The sequence below is a fragment of the Tachysurus fulvidraco genome, chromosome 22, assembly GCF_022655615.1.
Source record: "Tachysurus fulvidraco isolate hzauxx_2018 chromosome 22, HZAU_PFXX_2.0, whole genome shotgun sequence".
Lineage (NCBI taxonomy): Eukaryota > Metazoa > Chordata > Actinopteri > Siluriformes > Bagridae > Tachysurus > Tachysurus fulvidraco.
Window position 1 is genome coordinate 7,424,287 of NC_062539.1, and position 20,396 is coordinate 7,444,682.

At 38.2% G+C, this 20,396-nt stretch overlaps 2 protein-coding genes across 16 annotated transcripts in view; one reads left to right on the top strand and one right to left on the bottom strand.

The window, feature by feature from the left end:
• Window positions 1–6,006, top strand: part of LOC113645163 (myomegalin) — a 55,024-nt gene extending 49,018 nt beyond the window's left edge. For 14 of the 15 annotated variants that reach the window (XM_027150531.2, XM_047806057.1, XM_047806060.1 and 11 more), the window contains 6 exons: window positions 107–312; window positions 810–953; window positions 1,069–1,207; window positions 1,494–1,540; window positions 1,749–1,803; window positions 3,910–6,006. In XM_027150531.2, coding sequence (XP_027006332.2) covers window positions 107–312; window positions 810–953; window positions 1,069–1,207; window positions 1,494–1,540; window positions 1,749–1,803; window positions 3,910–4,031 — 713 coding nt within the window. In that variant the 3' untranslated portion in view covers window positions 4,032–6,006. The remainder of the gene's footprint in view (window positions 1–106; window positions 313–809; window positions 954–1,068; window positions 1,208–1,493; window positions 1,541–1,748; window positions 1,804–3,909) is intronic. The other variant, XM_027150528.2, reaches the window with a different exon arrangement.
• Window positions 6,007–6,679: 673 nt separating this feature from the next.
• Window positions 6,680–14,545, bottom strand: prkab2 (protein kinase, AMP-activated, beta 2 non-catalytic subunit). The gene is made up of 8 exons (XM_027150534.2): window positions 14,390–14,545; window positions 10,714–10,892; window positions 10,191–10,348; window positions 9,069–9,162; window positions 8,755–8,869; window positions 8,295–8,428; window positions 8,137–8,205; window positions 6,680–7,967 (listed from the first exon to the last, which is right to left on the bottom strand). Exons 2-8 carry the CDS (start codon window positions 10,864–10,866, stop codon window positions 7,890–7,892), a joined length of 801 nt encoding a protein of 266 aa, XP_027006335.1. The 5' UTR covers window positions 10,867–10,892; window positions 14,390–14,545; the 3' UTR covers window positions 6,680–7,889.
• Window positions 14,546–20,396: the final 5,851 nt, after the last annotated feature.

Below are 20,396 nucleotides of genomic sequence, written 5' to 3' on the forward strand. Positions count from 1 at the left end.
TATTCCTTATTAAAAAATAAGGGCAACCTGTGCAAATCCTGTAGAGAAAAATGATTAATAATCGAATAACGATCTATCTCTTCTCCCCTAACACTCCTTGTCTCAGACTCTCTGGAACCTCATGCAGATTTGGAAGGCGATGCCCCCGATGGTTCATTCGCTAACCGGAACGGACGGCATGCCATTGGGCACGTGGATGACTTTAGTGCTCTACAGCAGCAGGTTATGGAGGGCAAAGGTCTGGTGCACAGGATGGAGTCCATGCTGAATACTTGCCTTAACACTGCACTAATGGAGGTCAATACAGGGAAGGTCAGTGTGCTTCTTCCTATAGCATACAAGATTTCCAGAACAGACTGCAAGCAGCGGCAGTTACTGTTGCTTATAAACCTAGAATAAATTTTAGAGTGCCTTCTTAATACACTGAATAATTTTAAATACAGTATATCATGGATATAATATTTATTATATTATTTTTACATTATATGTAATGAATCAAGTATATTAGTTTTTGATTGTAAATGTTATATATATATATATATATATATATATATATATATATATATATATATATATATATATATATATATATATATATATATAATTATTATTATTCTATTCATTATTTTTTAATCTATGCAGTATTGTTGCATTTTTAATTCATGATTTGAGTTTTTTTAGCCAAGGGTTTTGATTTTAGCAAATTAGGTAATAATTGTATGATAGTATACTCATTGTTTAACCTTTCTAATGCTGTTTTCTCATTACAAACACTTCTGCCTCCACTTCGTGACTCTCTCTTTTTCCAGGCTCTGGATTATGCCAGTGTGAAGACTCTTTTATCCAACACCAAGACTCTGAGGCAGATTCTGGAGGAGGCCATGTCCTTGCTTAAGATGTTCTGGAGAGCGGCGCTTCCTAGCAGTGACAGCCCTGCCCAGTATCTCCAGAAAGTCAGTGTTTCAGCTTCGCTAAATATGAGTTCACACCTCAACAGTTCTGCTGTTTATATTATAGTGTTAAAACACTACTGCAATTAATAGTGTGCACATTCATGTGGTTGTGTAGGAGCAGTTGATGAAAGAGGAGATCCAGTCTCTGCGCATGAGGATAGCGGAGCAGGAAGAGGTCCTGCAGAACACTATACAGAGACTGAGGAGCACCAGCCGCACTAAAGAGAGCATGGAGACATTCATTGTCAGCCAACGTCAGTCATGCACCGCTGCATCACACAACACTGAGGAAGAGCACACTAGCTGATGATAACTTATGAGATTAAATATCAAAATGGCATCAACTCAGCACACCGGTTGCCCTTGTGTGCTTATCAGAACTTGATTGCTGCTTTCATAATGCTGTAAAAATCGACCTGTCTCATATAATCACGTAACTCCTATCAAAACAGTGCTTCATGTAGTTTGAAAAAAGTGGCAGATGTATGTGATGAGAGTTTAGTCCTCTCAACAAGATTGTGTAATTTTTTTATGTTGCAGTGTCCAGGACTCGAGATGTCCTGAAAAAAGCCAGGGCCAATCTGGAGGTAAGGAAGGAGCTTCAATCATTTTTAAGTTGTATATAGATCTCTGTGTGGATGAGAGACACTACATTCCTATGTCTTTGTGTCCTCATTTTGTGTCCCTTGCTCCTACTTTCTTCGTCTCTCTCTCTCTCTCTCTCTCTCTCTCTCTCTCTCTCTCTCTCTCTCTCTCTCTCTCTCTCTCTCTATTTCTCTCTGTGTGTGAATCCAGAAGAACGAGCTCAGGATTTCTTCTTTAAGCTCCTCCTCTTCCTCCCTTTACCATGGTAATAGTCTGGTCTCTGCCGTGCTGCTTTGCGTGTCACTCTGTGCCTGTGCTTGCACTGACTCTGCCCTCACTGCTTAACCATGACATCATTTCCTCATCCTCTCAGCTCTGTCTCACTCCCCATTGGCCTTGTGCTCTTTGACAGTAACAGGAGCTGCGACAGAGCTGGATGCTCATAATGACAGGCATAGGGTAACCTGCCACTGAGTGTTTACATGCACACTAATCATATAAATGCTATCTGATTTCGGAACCTGGACACAGATACGGATAATTCAGCATTATATCATTAATTTAATAGCATTTTCACCCAGTGCTCCAATATAATCCTCCTGCCAGCTCAAATAAATTTCTACCAAATATCTCAGTTTCTCTGATGCAATAATTCCTCTTAATAATTTACTTATTTGCTGTGATATGCCTGTATTTTCTGAGATCGCAAACTCAACTCATGCAAACTGTATTTCTATAAAACAATTCAAAGATCTCTATATGTATGAATTTTGAGATTAGGTCTGTAGTAAATATAATTTTTAAAATGTGTGTTTTCAATGAATTCAGCCATTAAATGAATTTGGGTTCGGTAGTATTTTATAAGCTCATAGAAATACAGTATAACGTGTAATTTGCACTTAAAAACTCTCAGCTGGGGAAATTTTTTCTAATTTAAAAAAAAAGTCGAAAATTATAAAATTGGCAGATTTATTTAAAATTTTTAACTATTATTATTTTTTTTATTTTTCTGGATTTCTGCATGTAAACATGCTTATTCTGAGGGGAACCATCCAGAGCATCTAGAGGAATTTCATACACAGAACCACAGAAAAGTCTGCATTAGTAAATAGATAGCATGCATGACATTTCATACTTCTAAAAATCGGCATAATGAATCAAAATAAATATTTATTTACAGATTTTGTTATTATATCTGTATTAACCGTCTTATTCATTGTTAACACTATTTTTATTAACAGACTGATTTGGTCATGAGATCAAACACAATATTTACAGAGTACATCAAAATCTTAGATTCAACGTGTTATAATTGTAGATGCAGACATGGCCTGGACATCCAGGACAAGTAGATTTCTAATCTAGAAGTTTTTATTTAGAATTTCTCACCAGAAAATGGTGACTTACAAAACCTCAGTTTTTCACTGAGCATTTTTTTTAAGCCTAATACGCTCAACGGTGGTTCCTGTTCTGCACTTAACACATCAGCTGATAGGATTTATTTGGTAGTAACACATATTTTACTCTGTTCATTTATTAGTACGCAGAAAAAGCAGAAAACTATCACAGCTACTATTCCTGCAAATGCACTTGCTAGACTCAAATGTCTCTTGCAGGCGATGTGAAGCGAATACACCACGTCTCATCACCCATTGGCCAACAACCTGCTGATGTTTTGTTCATTTCACTTAGCTAGATGTCTAACCCACCTTATGATGTTATCTGATGCTACCTACCACTTTTTACACCATCAGTAAGGTTTACAAATATCCAAAACCTGCCAGCACTTTGATGTAGGGCTAGGCCATATACAGTAAATAAATAAAAAATATCATATCACAATAGAAGAAGAACTTTTTATGATATGTATCATGGGAGAGACTTTTGCCAACAAACTGCAACCAAAACAGTAGCATTAGATAACCAGTTTAACGGTTTATATATTAAATTAATGTTATATCGTTAGAGTTTAACGATATAATGAAAAAAAAATTATGTAAATATTATAAAACGTTTTCAAATCAGATTCTTACAATTACAATTTGTATTTGATCGTTTTTAAAAAAAAAATGTTACCTACTGTATACACTGATACACTATATCTCACAGAAAAGTATTTTGTGATGTAATTCATTGCAGTATGGATATTATATAGTTATAATCCCCAGCCCTACTTTGAAGCTTTTTAAGTTTCCTGGTCCAACTAATAAATTTATGATTTGTTCACCTTCAAATAAACTTACACACTAATGGAAACTTTACAGATTGCTGCTTCTTGTTTAACAGGGTGATGTTCTGCACATGGCTAACTCGAAAGCTTTAGATTGAACCTCAGTTTAGATCTGATTGTGTTTCTGATATTTTTTTTCAGGTCACGTCCTCAAAGGTGCGTTCCCAGGGTCTTCTGATAGAGGTTGCGTGACCCCTGTGATCGCCGTGGAAACCTTCAGTCCGAGACTCGCTAAGAAGCGTGCGAGGGAGTGCCTTCACTAAGCGGCGTCCTGAACAAGCTCCACCTCACCTTTTCACCCCCCTGCCTTATCCTCTTAGATAATCTTTCCTCTCTCCTATCTTCTTACACCTTATCCCTTCTTTTCCTGCCCTTATCTTTTGCCTTGCCTTGGTGAAAAAAAAAAACTATACTTTGCCTTGTGAAGCGGATAATGCGCGTGTCCTGGCTGCTATAGAATATATACACGCGTTCAGGTGTGTGTTTTCATATTAGCGCAGTAACACTAACCGGTTTGTTCTGAATCATTCAGTCCAGGAGAACTCAGAATTTATACTGAATGGGGGAAATGGAGTATTTATGTTGCAGCTACACATACTGCCAGTAAATCCCGTTGAGAAACTCAGGGATTTGAGGCAAAGAAACACTAAAAGCCACATTTCCTAGTTGAGACAGATCCTCAGGATCGTATTGTATGGATCTAACCGGTGCCTACTTTGAAGGCTTAAGCAGCCATCACTGAAAACGTGCCACGTCTACTCACAATAAGCTCTGCGTTAACTGACAAAGAGCACAGTGCACTAAATCCAACACTTGTCAAGTTTAGTGTTGAAGCATTACTCGCTGTCGCTGATTGTCGCTTTAATCGAGCTCAAAAAAAGCATGTGCAATGCAAATGTGCCAGCGTTCACTGACACTGGAACTATGTGTTTTATAACAATGAAAGACCGTCAGTGCAATATTATGACTTGTATTCTTACTCATATTATCCTGTAATACTACTGAAATTGTTCTTGGACAGTATTTGCATGTGGGAGGTAGAGAAAAAACAGAGAAATATCACCTTTGTGTTGTGCTGTAAGGTGAGGTTCACCAATACTTGCCAAAGTTTGAATTCCTACTTTCCCTTTCGTATTATCTTGTCCGTGTCATTAACCAAGATGCTGCTTAGATTTTTTTTAGTGCCATCTTAAATAAAAGTGATGTTTCAGACAGAGTGATTCCTGTCGCTCGGTCACATTTGATTTTCGTCAAAGTTATTAAAAATTGAGTGTGTGAATTAGGACCAAACCATGTTTCAGTATTTCACAGCGAGGACACAATAAATGTTGGTAACATCTTGTGAAATTGGGCATCAGATACTGTAGAATAGAGCGGAAAAAATATTGTCCCACCTTTTTTTGTGTGCTTATAAATGCAGTAACAAACTTTGGCAAGGATCTGGTGGGTCCATACTGTAGTTATGCTACTGATGCCACAAATATAATTAGCCCGTTACAGTTTGAGGTGTTCCTTAGCTGCTTGAGTAATTTTGTTGTTTTTTTTCCCTCTTGCTTTTTCAGTGCTGTATATAATATCTCTCCATACCACAGTCATTGTGTGGTTCTCATCACGATTTTTCTCTATATGCAATGGTTCAGTATCTGGGTAGCTGTGCAATATTTTTAATCACAGTGTTAATCTTCTCTTGGAGCGAAATATGCTACTTCTCGGCTCCTACGTTGCCAGTCAAGCTCTAGTGTTAGCAGTTATGCTAGTTCACACAAAGCCACAGGTTTTAATGCCTGTTGTTATAAACCTCAAGATGTTGCTTTGCTTGCCTTTAAGTCAGCGAGAAAAAAAATCCTCCAAACACTTTTTGCGACTGCTTGTTGTTAGTTGTAGATATTGAAACATTTTAAGCAACAAGCCTGGCTGTGTTTGCGCTCAGCATTTTTCTCAGCAAGAACCAAGAAGAAATCATTTCAAAAGTTATCATTAATTAATCAGATAACTTCAGCCAGAAGCATTTAGTAAGGATGCTTTGGCTTTAAATTGCTATAAAAGGTTTTGAAGAATACCAAAGTGAAGCCATTTTCAAAGTGAATTTGTGTGAAGCAAAGCTAAAAGATGGACAGACGCTGTAACCAGCCATGAGAAAACTGAAAACTGTATTATGTGTAAATAATGCCTGAAGGTTGAATTGTTGCTACGGAAACTTGATGTGTTTGTGTAATACAATAAAAGGTCATGGATGCATTGGGGTCCCTGTCTCTACTCATTTCATTCTGTTGTCAAAGGATTTGAACAAATGTACATTTACGTGCATTTATTTTCAGTAACTGTTTGTCCCGGTCAGGACGGCTGTGGATCCAGAGACTAATCTGGGAACACTGGGTCAATTTAACAGGCATGGGACATCAACCAAAACCACCGAAAGTACAGCCATGAGTACAAATCACAAATGTATGTGATGCAATGATTGTCGCTACATGATTTTGCACATGCGTGCTAAAGTGGAAACAGGAGAACTGAACTATCTGGAACATCTGCAGCACTGGCTCACACAAATGCTTACCTCAGTCACTCCGTTGATACTAAGTTTGGAGTCACAGCACAAGGACATATCTTTCATTATACTTTTCACCCCTTAATTGTATTTACTCACCCGGACATTAACGTACACTAGTGTTGGAAAGTGCATTGCATTTCAGTTTGGCATTACTTCAGCACAGTGATAAATGTAATGCAATGCTGAATGCCATTTACATTTAAAAAAAAGCAGAAATAAAGAAATCACATAAAGAAAAGTTTTACTTTTCAGTGTGGAACATTTTCACCATATCGCTGTTTAACAGTTTTTGTATTGCGTTTCACTCTGCCATTGGAGCCGAGGATATTATCGAACAGAAACAAACAAACATCAACGTCATGCAGTATTGCTTTTTATTTGCAAACAAAGTAAAGCAACACAAGAACAGCATGACTTAATAAACTATGCTGCAATGCTTTCCAAACAAAGCTTTCAGGCTAAATTCAAGTGTTTAAATTCACACATAAGTATTGAAACTTTTTTTGTGATGCACTGTCCAAACACACTACAGCATTTCACTACATCTTTGGAGGGATTTTAAACACCATAAATATCTCAGTGCACGTAAAAGTATCATTAAAAAACAACTGTGAAAAAGAACCTTCAGTGAAAACCAAACAACGTTTATAAAAGACCCCAGCCTTGATAACTACCAATACATCCGGATCATCTCGCTACAAATACAGTAAACCGACATTTGCAATGCATAAAATGGCAAGAATTACGAATACAAAGTATGCTAATCCATAAAAATATTTCACTGGGTTATCGTAATGATGAGCAGATTGTGCGGGTTCAGCTGGAGCCTACAGTACTAGATTTGTCAACTGCATAGCTTAGGAAATGAAAAATGCTTTCCTTCTAAACCCATCACAGTGAATACATGGTTAAAGTGCTTACATAATCGCAGTGAAAGGCAACAGCTCCCGTGTGCACACACTCAAGACATACTCCAGCATATCAGTGACCAGCTTCATTTGACAGCATGATTCATGCTAACCACTGCAAGGAGGAAAAAGCCGATTCAAATCTTTTATTGATGTCAAACTCACCCTTAGCCTTGAAAGAAAATCCTTCGACCTGTTCAGTCTTGATCCTATAACTTAAACACACCTTCAAATCCCCTTTTTTTGGGCTGCAAACACTTGTCCTACTTAGTCATGCTATTATCACAAGTTAAATAAATAAAACACTGGAAACTTTAAAATGACACACACATCTCAGTCATACATCAACATCGGTTAACATGATGCTATTTTAAAACATGCCAAAACCACATCATTCTGTTTTAAAACATCAAACCTACTTTAGCTTCCGCTTTATAGCTACAGGGAGGGGGAAAATCAAAACAGCTTTGAAAAGCTTTTGATTGCAATCACTAGGTGTGAAGTACACTTCAGTAGTCCTGATCAAATTCTGTACAAACAGACACACACACACTCCTTATTGGTGTGCAAATAAGAGCCAGCAGAACCGCTGTAAGCTGGGCATGTAGCACAAGGTTAGCTAGATGGAGTTCGATGCAGGATTACAGCGGACACGTTGAAGATCAGATGGGTTTGTATAACAGAGAGGTGACGTACTTCTTCTTATACCTGTGAGTCGCACTGAGGACCATCACACCATCCTAAAGAAACATTGGCAGATGCAGAAAGATAAAGAGACTGACCGAGTAGACACTATTTTTATTTACAATATGCATTTATACTCTTAGTGTCATATTCAGAATCAGCCACTTTAAGTTCAAAAGTTACCACAATACTTATGCTGAAAAGTTTAACTTTTCACTCTCTTACCTTTATTGAGAGTGCATACAGATGGTTGAGCATGACGTGGTTGGGTTCAGGCAGCAGAGCAGGATCACACTGTATTACAAAACATATTAAAGAGGATCAGTTGCAATATGATGTAAATTGTAAGAACAGATTAACACACGTTTTGTTGTATAGCTCACTGAAACGTTGGTGTCTTTATTGAGGATGACTTCAAGGAGGTGAGGAGGAAGGATGGGCGGGGCCTTAAAACGCTCTTCTGGTCGGAACATGTACATTTCCTGTCCGTAACCACCGGGAGGAGAGCTGGACAGATCTAAAGAAGAAATGACTTCCTGTTAAGAGACAGAGCTTGCTTCTAAATGTTGACTGCTACACTGATACACCAACATGCTAAGACGGTCGCATTTACTGTGGTTTCATGATGGAAGATGAACTAGAGCCTAGTGAGCCTTTTTTTATTTTTAAATGTGTGGTGAGAAAACATTCTATGGGGATTTGCCTTTATAAAAATCTGCCTTTTAATGTTTTGCGGTTACTTAATTTGCCTGGTGTGCTTTAAAACACAAAACATTCAGGTGATGCAAATCTCAGACTAAATCAGTCCGGCATATGAAAAACCATGGCATTGACACTTCTTACCAGAGGTGTCTGAGCACTCGAGAGAGTCCACCTTCAACGCATCAAAAACCTCAAAGTCAGATTTCTTCACCTCGATCAAATTGTTGATGGTTCCCATTTGACTGGTCACAACCGGCTGTGGAATAAAACACTCATTATTTCATCTGGGACCCAACGGTTTGTTAGTGTTTGTTCCACAAGTAAAAGTTGAATCGTTATGTTTTGTAAATATTTTTAGGAGGAAATAGGAAAGATGTCTAGTGCAGTGTTATATATTAAAAGTATAAAATAATAATGCAGGAACAGCTCATTATTTAAGTTTAAATGTGTTTTACCTTAGATGGATCGTGAAGCCACTGGCCATCAACAAAGAACTTGTACTGATGTTCACCCTCGGGCAAGTCCAGGATCGCAACAAAGTCATTGTGGCTTTTGTTGAGAAAGAAAATTGATTAGTATGGAAGGGTCTCTGCTTCAACAGTGTGATTACGTAAAGATTAAAACACAACAGATTGTGCATACATGAGATTACTGTGGATGGTACCACTGAGAAACCATGGAGATTGCTTGGACAGTGATTAATACAATCCCTTTGGCTATGATGACTTAAGACTATAATTGCTTTTATAGCATTAAGACTGCAATTACAACAAGAGTGAGAGGCCGATAACTTCAAAAAAACAGACTTCATGTTAAAACTAAAATTGTTTTTTTTTTCTGGTTGCACAAGTAGAATTCTTTAAAAAAAGGGAAACTATATATAATTGCACTATTAAATGTTACCCAGATGAGGATAGGTTCCATTTTTTATCCTGTTTCCTCTCACAGTTACTTCCTTATATCATCTCAGAAATTTTTTCCTTACCGCTGTCATGCCTAGCTTGCTAACTGTAGATAATTTTATACCTTTAAATTTTACACCATCTGTAAAGCTGTTAAAGGCACTACTGTATATGGAGAAAATTGAATTGACTTGAGCTGTAAATGGAAAATAGGGAGTGATTCAAAATAGAGAAACCTGACACAGTAACTACACTCCATTTTTTTTTAACACATATCCCAATGTACTTTATTCTTATAACATCACATTAATTTGCCAACATTTTCATTTATATTTAAAAATGATAAGTCGGTGTGAACTGGATGTTACTATAGATACAATAATACAAATAATAACTAGCAGATTAACGCAGACCTGTGATTTGCCTTGAAGACTGAAGTACAGGCTCATTATCAGAGCTGCTGTTATATAAAAATGAACCAACTTCTAACCAGTTAGATTTGAGAGACAACAGGGGCAAAAGCAGTGCCAAAAGTGTATGGTTGTATGAAACGTTGGTATAACGTTCTAGTAGCATTTTATGCATATTTAAAATTGAAAATAAAAAACTGAACTTGCACCTTTGAGAATATATTGCACTATTCATCAGATTTTATTTCCCCTAAAACAATACTACCTTTTATTAAGTGGGATCTTGGTGTTCCAGTTGTCAAAGGAGCCAGAGATATAGACGTCCTTCCCTCCTCCTGCCCAGCGTATCACAGTTGGACGCTCCTGGTGGCTAGTTTTCACCAGGTCATTCAAATCTGGAGGCAAATCCTTCTCTACTGGTGCCTAGGAGAACAGATCAAACTAATTCTTGCTCTGTATGGACTTTTCAGAAGACAATGCTCAACAACATGTTTCTAGCATGATCTGTGCTGGGGTTTCAAACCTGCTTTTTCATTAGATTAAGGCGTACATAGATCCTGGATTACAAAGGTAGCCAAATTTAGCACTGGTGTCAGTTACAGCATGGCATATGTGTTGAAGGAAACAGTGACAAAAAGGATTACGGTTCAGAGCACTGCTATAGATTGGCAAAGATGTAATACATTCATGGAAAACCTTATTTCAAATCCTGCTAAAGGTCTTGAGTAACTGGATCATGCATGTTGCTTTTTAAAGAAACACAGCAGTACTTGTTTTCATTTTTATACCTTTACTTCAGGGCCGTGTGTATTAAAGATGTTAGGGTCATCTGTGCTGTCCACCATCTTGCTGGGTTCATGGTCTTTATGGACAACACCATCTGCGCGATGGGCTTTTGGTCCATGGCGATCTGTGGCTAGACGGTCGCTGGTATTGCCCATAATTCAAAACAGAGAGACGCCTTTTCCTGCACAGGATAATAAAGAATTCAAAGGGCTGCACAAAATGTTCAAGCAAATCAGGATTGATGTAAACTTTACCAAGGAAGAAACGTGTCATATGTGTGAAATGGAAAGAGCTTTGAGAAATGTTTAGTGTAAATTGTTCAAAAAAGGTGCTCAATCCTTGCTGCAAAATCTTAGCTTATTCTGAGCAGCATCAACCTGCCAAAACACAGGCCGAGCTGGTAAAGGAAATAATTTCTGAAAATTGCAGCTACTAATTCCACATGGTAGACAGATTCACATTAAGAAACCAGCACAACATTTACACAAATCAAAAATATCAAGCATGTGCTCAATTCTGGCAGGATTATGCAAATTGGGAAATAATTCTACCAGCTGTCAAAGATGATCTACCAGTTTGACCTGCATGGCCTGTCTTTTGTGTCTGTTTTTTCAGCAAGCAATACAGACAAAATAAAAAACAATCATGTCTCTTTACATGTAAACAGTTCATCTTACCAAAATGAATTTGTCTTTCAATCTTTTATCAAATGGCAAAGATTGTAATTGTAAAGGACATGTAACGTCCTTTATCTGATACATGATCCATTATTCACTGGCATCAGCCTGATAATGATGATAATTCTGGGTATCTGCTCAGTGCCATCTCTAGTAAGGAGGTAACAATGAAAAGCGTTGCATTCAGTTGTGCATTTTCCTAAACCACTGCTAATCAAGCATGTTTAGCCACAAACACCATGTTCATCCCATCTTCCATACAAATCCCCATGAAACAGCCTGAGAACAGAAGTTGATTCAGTATGTGCCACGTATTCAGCACGATTCAGTGCTCAAATGACATACAAAGATGGAGTTGCATTCTCAATTAGTTTGAAGTAGCAAAACTTTGCACCACAATTACATAGATGACAATTATTCAACCAGGAAAACATTTAAATGTTCTTTGTTTAAACATTCTACATTTAAATAAACAAAAATAACCTTATTTTACTAAAGCTTGCAGTTATTTAATGTTACTACCCTTCAAAAATTCATATACGGACAAGAGAGTTAAGGGCCTTCTTCAGAGGCCCAACAGTGGCAGCTTGGTGGACCTGGGATTGAACTCAAAACATTCTGATTGGTAGCTCAACACCTTAATCTCTGGGCAACCACATGCCCACATTCATAAGCCATATGCATAAATTCATAGAGCAAACCCTGGTAAAAGACCATGAAAGGCTTCTCGTGATCATGTTATTACAAACATGGCTTCTCTTGATCATGTTATTACAGTTTTGAGATTTCAGTCTTTAAAAAATGTTATTACAGGATGCAGTGGGTTAAGGTCAATCTGTAAGGTCCAGAAGTGGCAACAATGTGACGGAGGGATTTGAACACACAACCTTCTGGTTAGTAGCAACACACGCTTTACAAAATAAATTTACATTTACATTGCCAGCATTTAGCAGAGACCCTTATCATCCAGAGTGACTTACGTTATATCAGTTTTATACAAATGAGCAATTGAGGGTTAAGGGCCTTCTTCAGGGGCCCAAAAGTGGCAGCTTGGTGGACCTGGGATTTTTGTGAAAAATCTTAGTAGAAATAATTAAAAGTATTATTCTTTACAATACTATAACCAAAGTAAAGTATTAGGCCTTGCAAAATATTACAATTGCTGTCATAAGACATATGTAGGTGAGGTGGTAGGCCAAAGATGTTTATTGTAATCATAAACTTAAAAAAAAAGTAACCAGATTCGGGGCTGTCAGCCCTAGTCAGTCTGAGCTCTCTGATCAACAATGTGTGAGGAAGAGAAAATCAAAATACAAAGCAACATTATAACAGCAAGGGCTTAGCAAAAACAGTAACACAACATAACCAATATAATCAAGAACTTTTATCATAGCAAGAAATGAAATGAGGAAACTTGCTCATTGTAGCTGTAAAAGGATTAATCCTCCACTGTGACCAGTAAGTAAGGCTCTTTTGAGCACATTTGTAATAACACATACAAAATTGTTATGTAGAATGGAGAAGACCTTGGTTCCCAGAACTTAGCTCATAAATTGTTATGTAGAATGAAGAAGACCATGGTTCTCAGACCTTAGCTCATAAATTGTTATGTAGAATGAAAAAGACATTGGTTCACAGACCTAGGTCCTGAGAACTAAGGGGAGGAAAATCCATAAATGGGCATATGGGAAAAAGGTGATGGGAAATAAGGGGAAATTAGGTCAGTGTATTTAGAAAACATAGGAGATGATGCCAGTAAATAATGTGATATGGCACCGTGGGACTCCAAGAAATACTGGGAACCAAAGAGGAGGCTAGGAGCACCAGAGAAGATATCTGGGGCTCGCGGGTGAAGGTGTGTGTGTCAAATTCTTCTGGCCAGATGAAGGAGGCAGCCCTGCATGCGCGCGCGTGTGTTGTGTGTGGTGTGTGTGGTGTGTGTGCGTGTGTGTGCGTGTGTGGAGGTGTGTGTGTTTTTTACTTTTGCAAGAACGTCGCGAGAGTTTTTGTTTTTGATTGATTTTTGCATGACATGCTCTTTTTGGGGTTTTCATTTGTTACTTTCAACTTGCCAATTTCTCTTAGAAGATTGTTGGCTGATTGACCACAATAAAGAAGTTTGCTCATTCTCATCCAGGTCTGAGGAGTTTTCTCAATGTTTTTGAAGTAATTATAGAGTTATCAGTTAAGTCTAACTAAAACAGTCTTTAGTAACCAAAAAGTCTAAGAGAGGAGGACACCCTGCGATGTGTCGATTTGGAGACGGGCTCTGAGTTACGACAGGATTGAACTCACAACCTTCTGATTGGTAGCTCAACACCTTAATCACTAGTCTACCACATTCCCACATTCATAAGCCAAATCATAACCCCAGAACAAACACGGCTTCTCACGATCATGTTATTACAGTTTGAAGATGTCAGTCATTAACACATGTTATTAACAGTTATTTAAGTGTTACTAAAATTCACTGAAACATTTCTGACCTTCCTGACTGGAAGGTCAGTGAACAGCCAATATTACAGGTCTGTGTGTACCTGAGGAGAAGATGGATTAAATCCCATTCCTTCGTGTGAATAAGAGATTGTGTGAGTGTGAATTAATGAATCTGAAATGTTCTCGCTGTACAGAACACAGAGACTCGTGTTGCTGATGTATACAGAGAAACACAACAGGTTTAAACACCACGTACTTTGCTAATCACCCTTTACAGTTATCTGCTGTCAATAAACCTAACGGAGACACACTAATCCAGCTCCACTTCTGACACAAACACACTACATATGTCATCCAACAACATCTCATCTTAATCAGCCCGGAATGTAAACACCAGCACTGACCGACTTGCAACGAATTTTAACAAACACTTTAGCTAACATTATTTTAATGAGCTTTTGCTCATGATACTTTTAGGACTAGGGGAGAAAAAGAGTTAACAACTCAACAAATGTGTTTAATTTATCTTTTAAGAGCGAAAAAGACATTCCGCACACAGGCTCACCTCAAAATCCGGGATTTACTTCTTTATTTTCTGCTCCAACTTTAAAAACATTCTCGACTTTCACTCGATATCTACGGCATGCCAGTTGTCCAAAATAGAAACCGTACTGAAACGCGTTTTCATATTGCACTCAGTCTGACGAGTTCATGCCAGTTCCTTACAACGTATTTCTTCTTGTTTATATTAATTTAATTATTTCATCTGTATCGTGCACATCGAAATTATGATAATTGATGTACTTTAGCTATTTATATATTTGTATTGTCAAAATTATTCTAAATATTAATTCAGAAAATGCCAATCATACTTTTTTATTCCCCTGCTATTGGCCAATGCCTGTTTTGTCCCTCCCCAACCCCCCTGCTATTGGCCAATGACGGTTTTGCCTCAGTGTGGAAAGGCCTGCAAGACGTCACAAATTCTGATTCTGATCAAATCAAATATTGAATCGATATAATTACATTTCTTAACGTGAATACGAGATGTATTATTATTATTATTATTATTATTATTATTATTATTATTATTATTATTATTATTATTATTATTATTATTATCAAATGAACAACTAAAATAACACAATAAACAAAAAAATAAAGAAATGCTTATTCATGGTGGGATGTAAAAGTATTCCATTAGTCACTGATTAAAGATATATTTAGACAACTACAACAACAAAAAAAACAGAATAATATCCAGTTCACTTGGAATAATAAAGATATTTCGAGGAGATCCGGGGTAGACTTTTGGCTTATATCAAATGATTTAGCCAGATACAACAATAGAACCCTCAATCTTATCAGATCATTATATGATCTCTATAAGGTTAAATATGGGTTTCCCCTCAGTTAAATATAGACATCAAACCACCAAAACAATTGGAACCAAAACTACTTTAAACTGGTTCTGAAGCAGGACAAAACCTGGCCAGAAGAAGCCACCTCTGCTCTTTGGGGAATGCAGAGAAAAGCTAGCGGATGTGATCACTGACATCTTTAACATTTCCCTGATCAGTGCAATTGTTGCTGCATGCCTCTAGACAACCACCATTGTCCTTGTCCGGCAGTCTACAGCATACTGAATCAATGACTATAGTCCCGTCGCACTCACACCCATTGTAACGAAGTGCTTTGAGAAGCACGTCATGAGGCACAAGACCCAGTTACCACCCTCACTGGACCTACCTACAGTTTGTGTATCGTCCAAACCGCTCCACGGACGATACCATTGCCACAGCCCTTTATTTAGCCCTTACCCACTTGGACAATAAAGGTACTTACGTATGAATGCTGTTCATAGTCTTTAGTTCAGCAATCAACACAATCATACCTCAGCACCTGATTGGGAAAGCTGCCACAGAGCGACCACTCGCCGCTGAACATTGATGGATCACCTGCAGAGAACGTCAAGAGCACCAAATTTCTTGGTGTTCATCTAGTGGAAAACTTCACCTGGTCACAGCTAAATCACCAAGAAAACCCAGCAGCTTCTCTACTTCTTACGAAGGCTGAGAAAAGCCCATCTCCCTCCCCCCATCCTGACTACATACTACAGAGGGACCACTGAGAGCATTCATCACTGTCTGGTTTGGGAACTGCACTGACCTGGCTTGCAAGTCCCTGCAGTGTATAGTGAGGATGGCTGAGAAGCCCATTAGAGTCTCTCTTCCCTCTATCATGGACATTTACACCACACGCTGCATCCACAAAACCAACAGCATTGTGGAGGACCCCACACACCCCTCACACAGACTCTTCACCCTCCTGCTGTCTGGAAAAAGGTACCAAAGCATTTGGGCCCGCACGACCAGACACACTTCTTTACACAAGCCATCAGACTTCTCAAAAACTGAACTGAACTATACCGAGCACAATACACACACACACACACACACACACACACACACACACACACACACACACACACACACACACACACACACACACACACACACACACTCAACTGTATGGACTGCAATGACCCACACCACTCTTCCAATTTACATCTATGTCTACAGCACCATCATATACTGTATCCTGTTTTGCACACTGTTTTTGATCTTTGCACATGCTGTTTCACATTTCAGTCAATTACTGTTTTGCACAATACTTTACAATACACGTAATATTGTTTTAACATACAGTATTGCACCAGGTTGCACAGATGCATTTTATGTGGAATGACTACTTACTAAGTCCTTAGCTCTGTCTTTGTTTTATGTAGCACCATGAACCAGGAGAAACATTGTTTCATTTCACCATGTACTGCAACAGCTATACATGGTTGAAATGACAATAAAAGCTTCTTGACTTGACTTGAGTCTTGACTTTTTTCCCCCCTTGTCCGAAAAGTATTGTGTGTTAGCGAACGTGTTTGCTCAAATTCTTTGCAAGTCGGTCAGTGCTGGTGTTTAAATTCCTGGCTGATTAAGATGAGATGTGCTTTTGTTGGATGAAATTTGTGTCAGAAGTGGAGCTGGGTTAGCATCTTGGTTAGGTTTATTGACAGCAGATAACTGTAAAGAGTGATTAGCAAAGTATGCAGTGTATAAACCTGTAGTTTTTTTCTTCTTCTTCAGCAACTAGTCTCTGTTTCTGTAAGGCGAAAACATTTTAGATTATACATTTTCAGATTAATTAAATCACACACGTGCTGCGCAGGTACTAGGTCTGGGATCCTGAGCAAGCACACCGGAGCTGTTGTTCTTCATGCTGGCAGGAACGACACCAGCCTGAGGCAGTCGGAGATCCTGAAGAGGGACTTCAACACCCTGGCGGAGACGGTTCGCAGCACATCACACATAGCAGGGGTCATCAAGGACCGCTTCCCATGTATCAGCGAGGAATCGAGAGGTTCAGTAGACTTTTTGCTTTAAATGAATGGTTACAGTCATGGTGTCAGGCAGAGTTGGAGCGGAAATCCTCTCAGACCACATCTCCAGGCTGCTACACAACTTCTGACTGGTTCTAGACTACGATTTAAATCTAAAAGCCATCCTTCACCCAATCATCACATTGATACAAATGCACACATAGCTCATCCTATAGAAACCATGTCTGTTCCAGTAGTGAGATCAAAAAATAAATGCATGAGAAGTTCTCTAAATAATCTTATCATAATTAGACCAGAAAAAGAAACAGTTCCTAAAGATTGGGCTTCTGAACATTAGATCACTTGTACCCAAAGCACTTATTGTAAATGATATCATCTCAGAAAATAGCCTTACTGCACTCTGCCTTACTGAAACTTGGATTAAACCAAATGATTACATCAGTTTAAATGAGTATTCACCGTCAGGATATAACTATAAGCATGAGCCTTGTCAGATTGGTCCTGAAGGTGGTGTTGCCAGTATCTTTAGTGATTTCCTTACTGTTACTCAGAGAACACAGTATAGATTTAATTCTTTTAAAGTGCTTGTTCTTAATGTTGCACTCTCGCACATGCACACGAAAAAATCCCTGATGTCTCTTGCTCTAGCGACCGTGTATAGGCTCCTAGAGCCCTACACTGATTTTCTCAGAGAATTTGCAGATATTTATTCAGACCTATTGGTTAATTTTGATAAAGCATTAATTGTAGGAGACTTTAACATTCACGTTGACAATAAAAACGATGCTTTAGCTACTAAACTCATTTGGGCTTAAACAAATCATCACTAGAGCAACTCATCGTATAAATCATACACTAGATTTAATAATATCACACAGAATAGATGTCACTGATATAGATATCATACCTCAAAGTGATGGCATCACAGACCATTACCTCATACTGTACACACTACCTGTAGAACAGACTAACTGTGTCTCCACATTATCGACTCGGTAGAACTATTATTCCGACCAATAAAGACAAATAACCTGCCTGATCTGTCTGGACTTCTTACTGTTACCTTAAACACAAACGATCTAGATGTAATGACTAACAGCATAGGTGCTATCTTCACTAGCACATTAGACACTGTTGCCCCAATCAGATTAAAGAAAGTTAGAGACAAAACACCTGCACTGTGGTTTAATAGTCATACTCGTACCTTCAAGAGAGAGACCCGTAACCTCGAGCGAAAGTGGAGAAAAACTAAATTAGAGGTTTTTAGAATTGCGTATAAGGACAGTACTGTATAGACAGGCTCTAAAAGCTGCTGGGGCTGTGCAAACTCATAGAAAATAACCAGAACAATCCCAGGTTTTTATTTAGCACAGTGGCTAGATTAACAAAAAAAAAAAACAACAACAGATTTTTCACTGATAAAATTGAAAGCATCAGGAAAAAATAGTTGATTTTCAACATATGAGAGCACCTTGTGTCCCAGTCTCACCTAAAGCTCTACACTCACAACTACAGCGCTTTACAAGTACAGCACAAGAAGACTTAGATAAACTTATTACTACAGCTAAATAATCAACTTGTTCACTAGACCCCATTCCAACTAAAATACTGAAAGTAGTGTTACATAATGCTGGTGAGCCTCTTCTTAATATTATTAACTCCTCGCTATATTTAGGTTACATCCCTAAATCTTTCAAGTTGGCAGTTATTAGGCCACTCATTAAGAAACAGATCCTAACAGATTTAGATCCTAATGAACTATCAAATTACAGACCTATTTCACATCTTCCGTTTATGTCTAAAATACTAGAAAAGGTTGTGTATGTTCAACTGAGCTCCTTCATACAGGAGAACAATATCTTTGAAGAGTTTCAGTTAGGTTTCAGGCCCCATCATAGCACAGAAAAAGCACTTGTGAAAGTTACAAATTACTTGTTCCTAGCTTCGGACCAAGACTGTATGTCCCTATTAGTTCTACTTGACCTTAGTGCTGCATTCGACACTATAGATCTCAACATGCTCCTAGATCGCTAACAAAATTAGAGGTATTCATGGACAGGCATTAAGTTGGTTTAGATCCTACCTGTCTGATTGATACCATTTTGTAGAATTAAATGGTGAATCCTCCAGTACATTGGGGAACAACATTAGAAGACATGGGATTAGTTTCCACTGTTATGCTGATGACACAGTTATATATCTCATCGAAACCAGAAGAAATAGCTAAATTGTCAAAATTAAATCAGTGCATTTTCTGTTGTTAAACTCAGATAAGACAGAAATACTACTTATCGGTTAAAAAAACAGTACACAGAAACTCTCACTTTCATTTAGAGGGATGTTCTGTTACTAATAGCATTTGCATTTATGACCTCTAGACAATTGTAATGCATTACTAGATGGTTGTACTGCATCTTTAATAGACTACAGTTAGTGCAAAATGCAGTTGCCAGAGTTCTCACTAGGACAAGAAAGCATGATCGTATAACCCCAATTTTATCATCTCTACACTGGCTACCTGTTAAGTTTAGAATTGATTACAAACTGCTGCTACTTACGTACAAGGCTCTTAATGGTTTATGTATCTAACTAGTCTTCTAACACGTTACAATCCTTTGCACTCTGATAAAAAAAAATCAGGACTCCTGGAAGTTCGCGGAATATCTAAGTCTACTAAAGGAGGTAGAGTGTTTTCGTATTTAGCTCCCAAACTTTGGAAAAAACTTCCTGATAGTGTTCGGGGCTCAGACACACTTTCCCAGTTTAAATGTAGATTAAAAACTCATATCTTTAGTCAGGCGTACACATAATACATCCCATAATATTGTGCACTATTACATCAGATTTGCAAATATTATGAACAGCAGGTATGTTAATCTCTCTCCACTGCTTCTCTCTTTCTACCCATCACAAGGCATCCAGAAGTTGTACCAGCTCCGATCATCTTCCGTGCGATTAAGATTTTGAACCTCCACTGAGATGAGGCTGACTGTGAGAATCCCGAGGCATCTACTGCAGCGATCTACCAGGTCCAGTTGAACTCTGCGATACTAAAGCGATGCAAACTCCATGTGATCTTTTGCATCAATACATTTGTCAGACTGTATATTTATAATCACACCCTCCAGTGTCCCCTTTGAGCCTGGTTCCTCTCAAGGTTTCTTCCTTTACCATC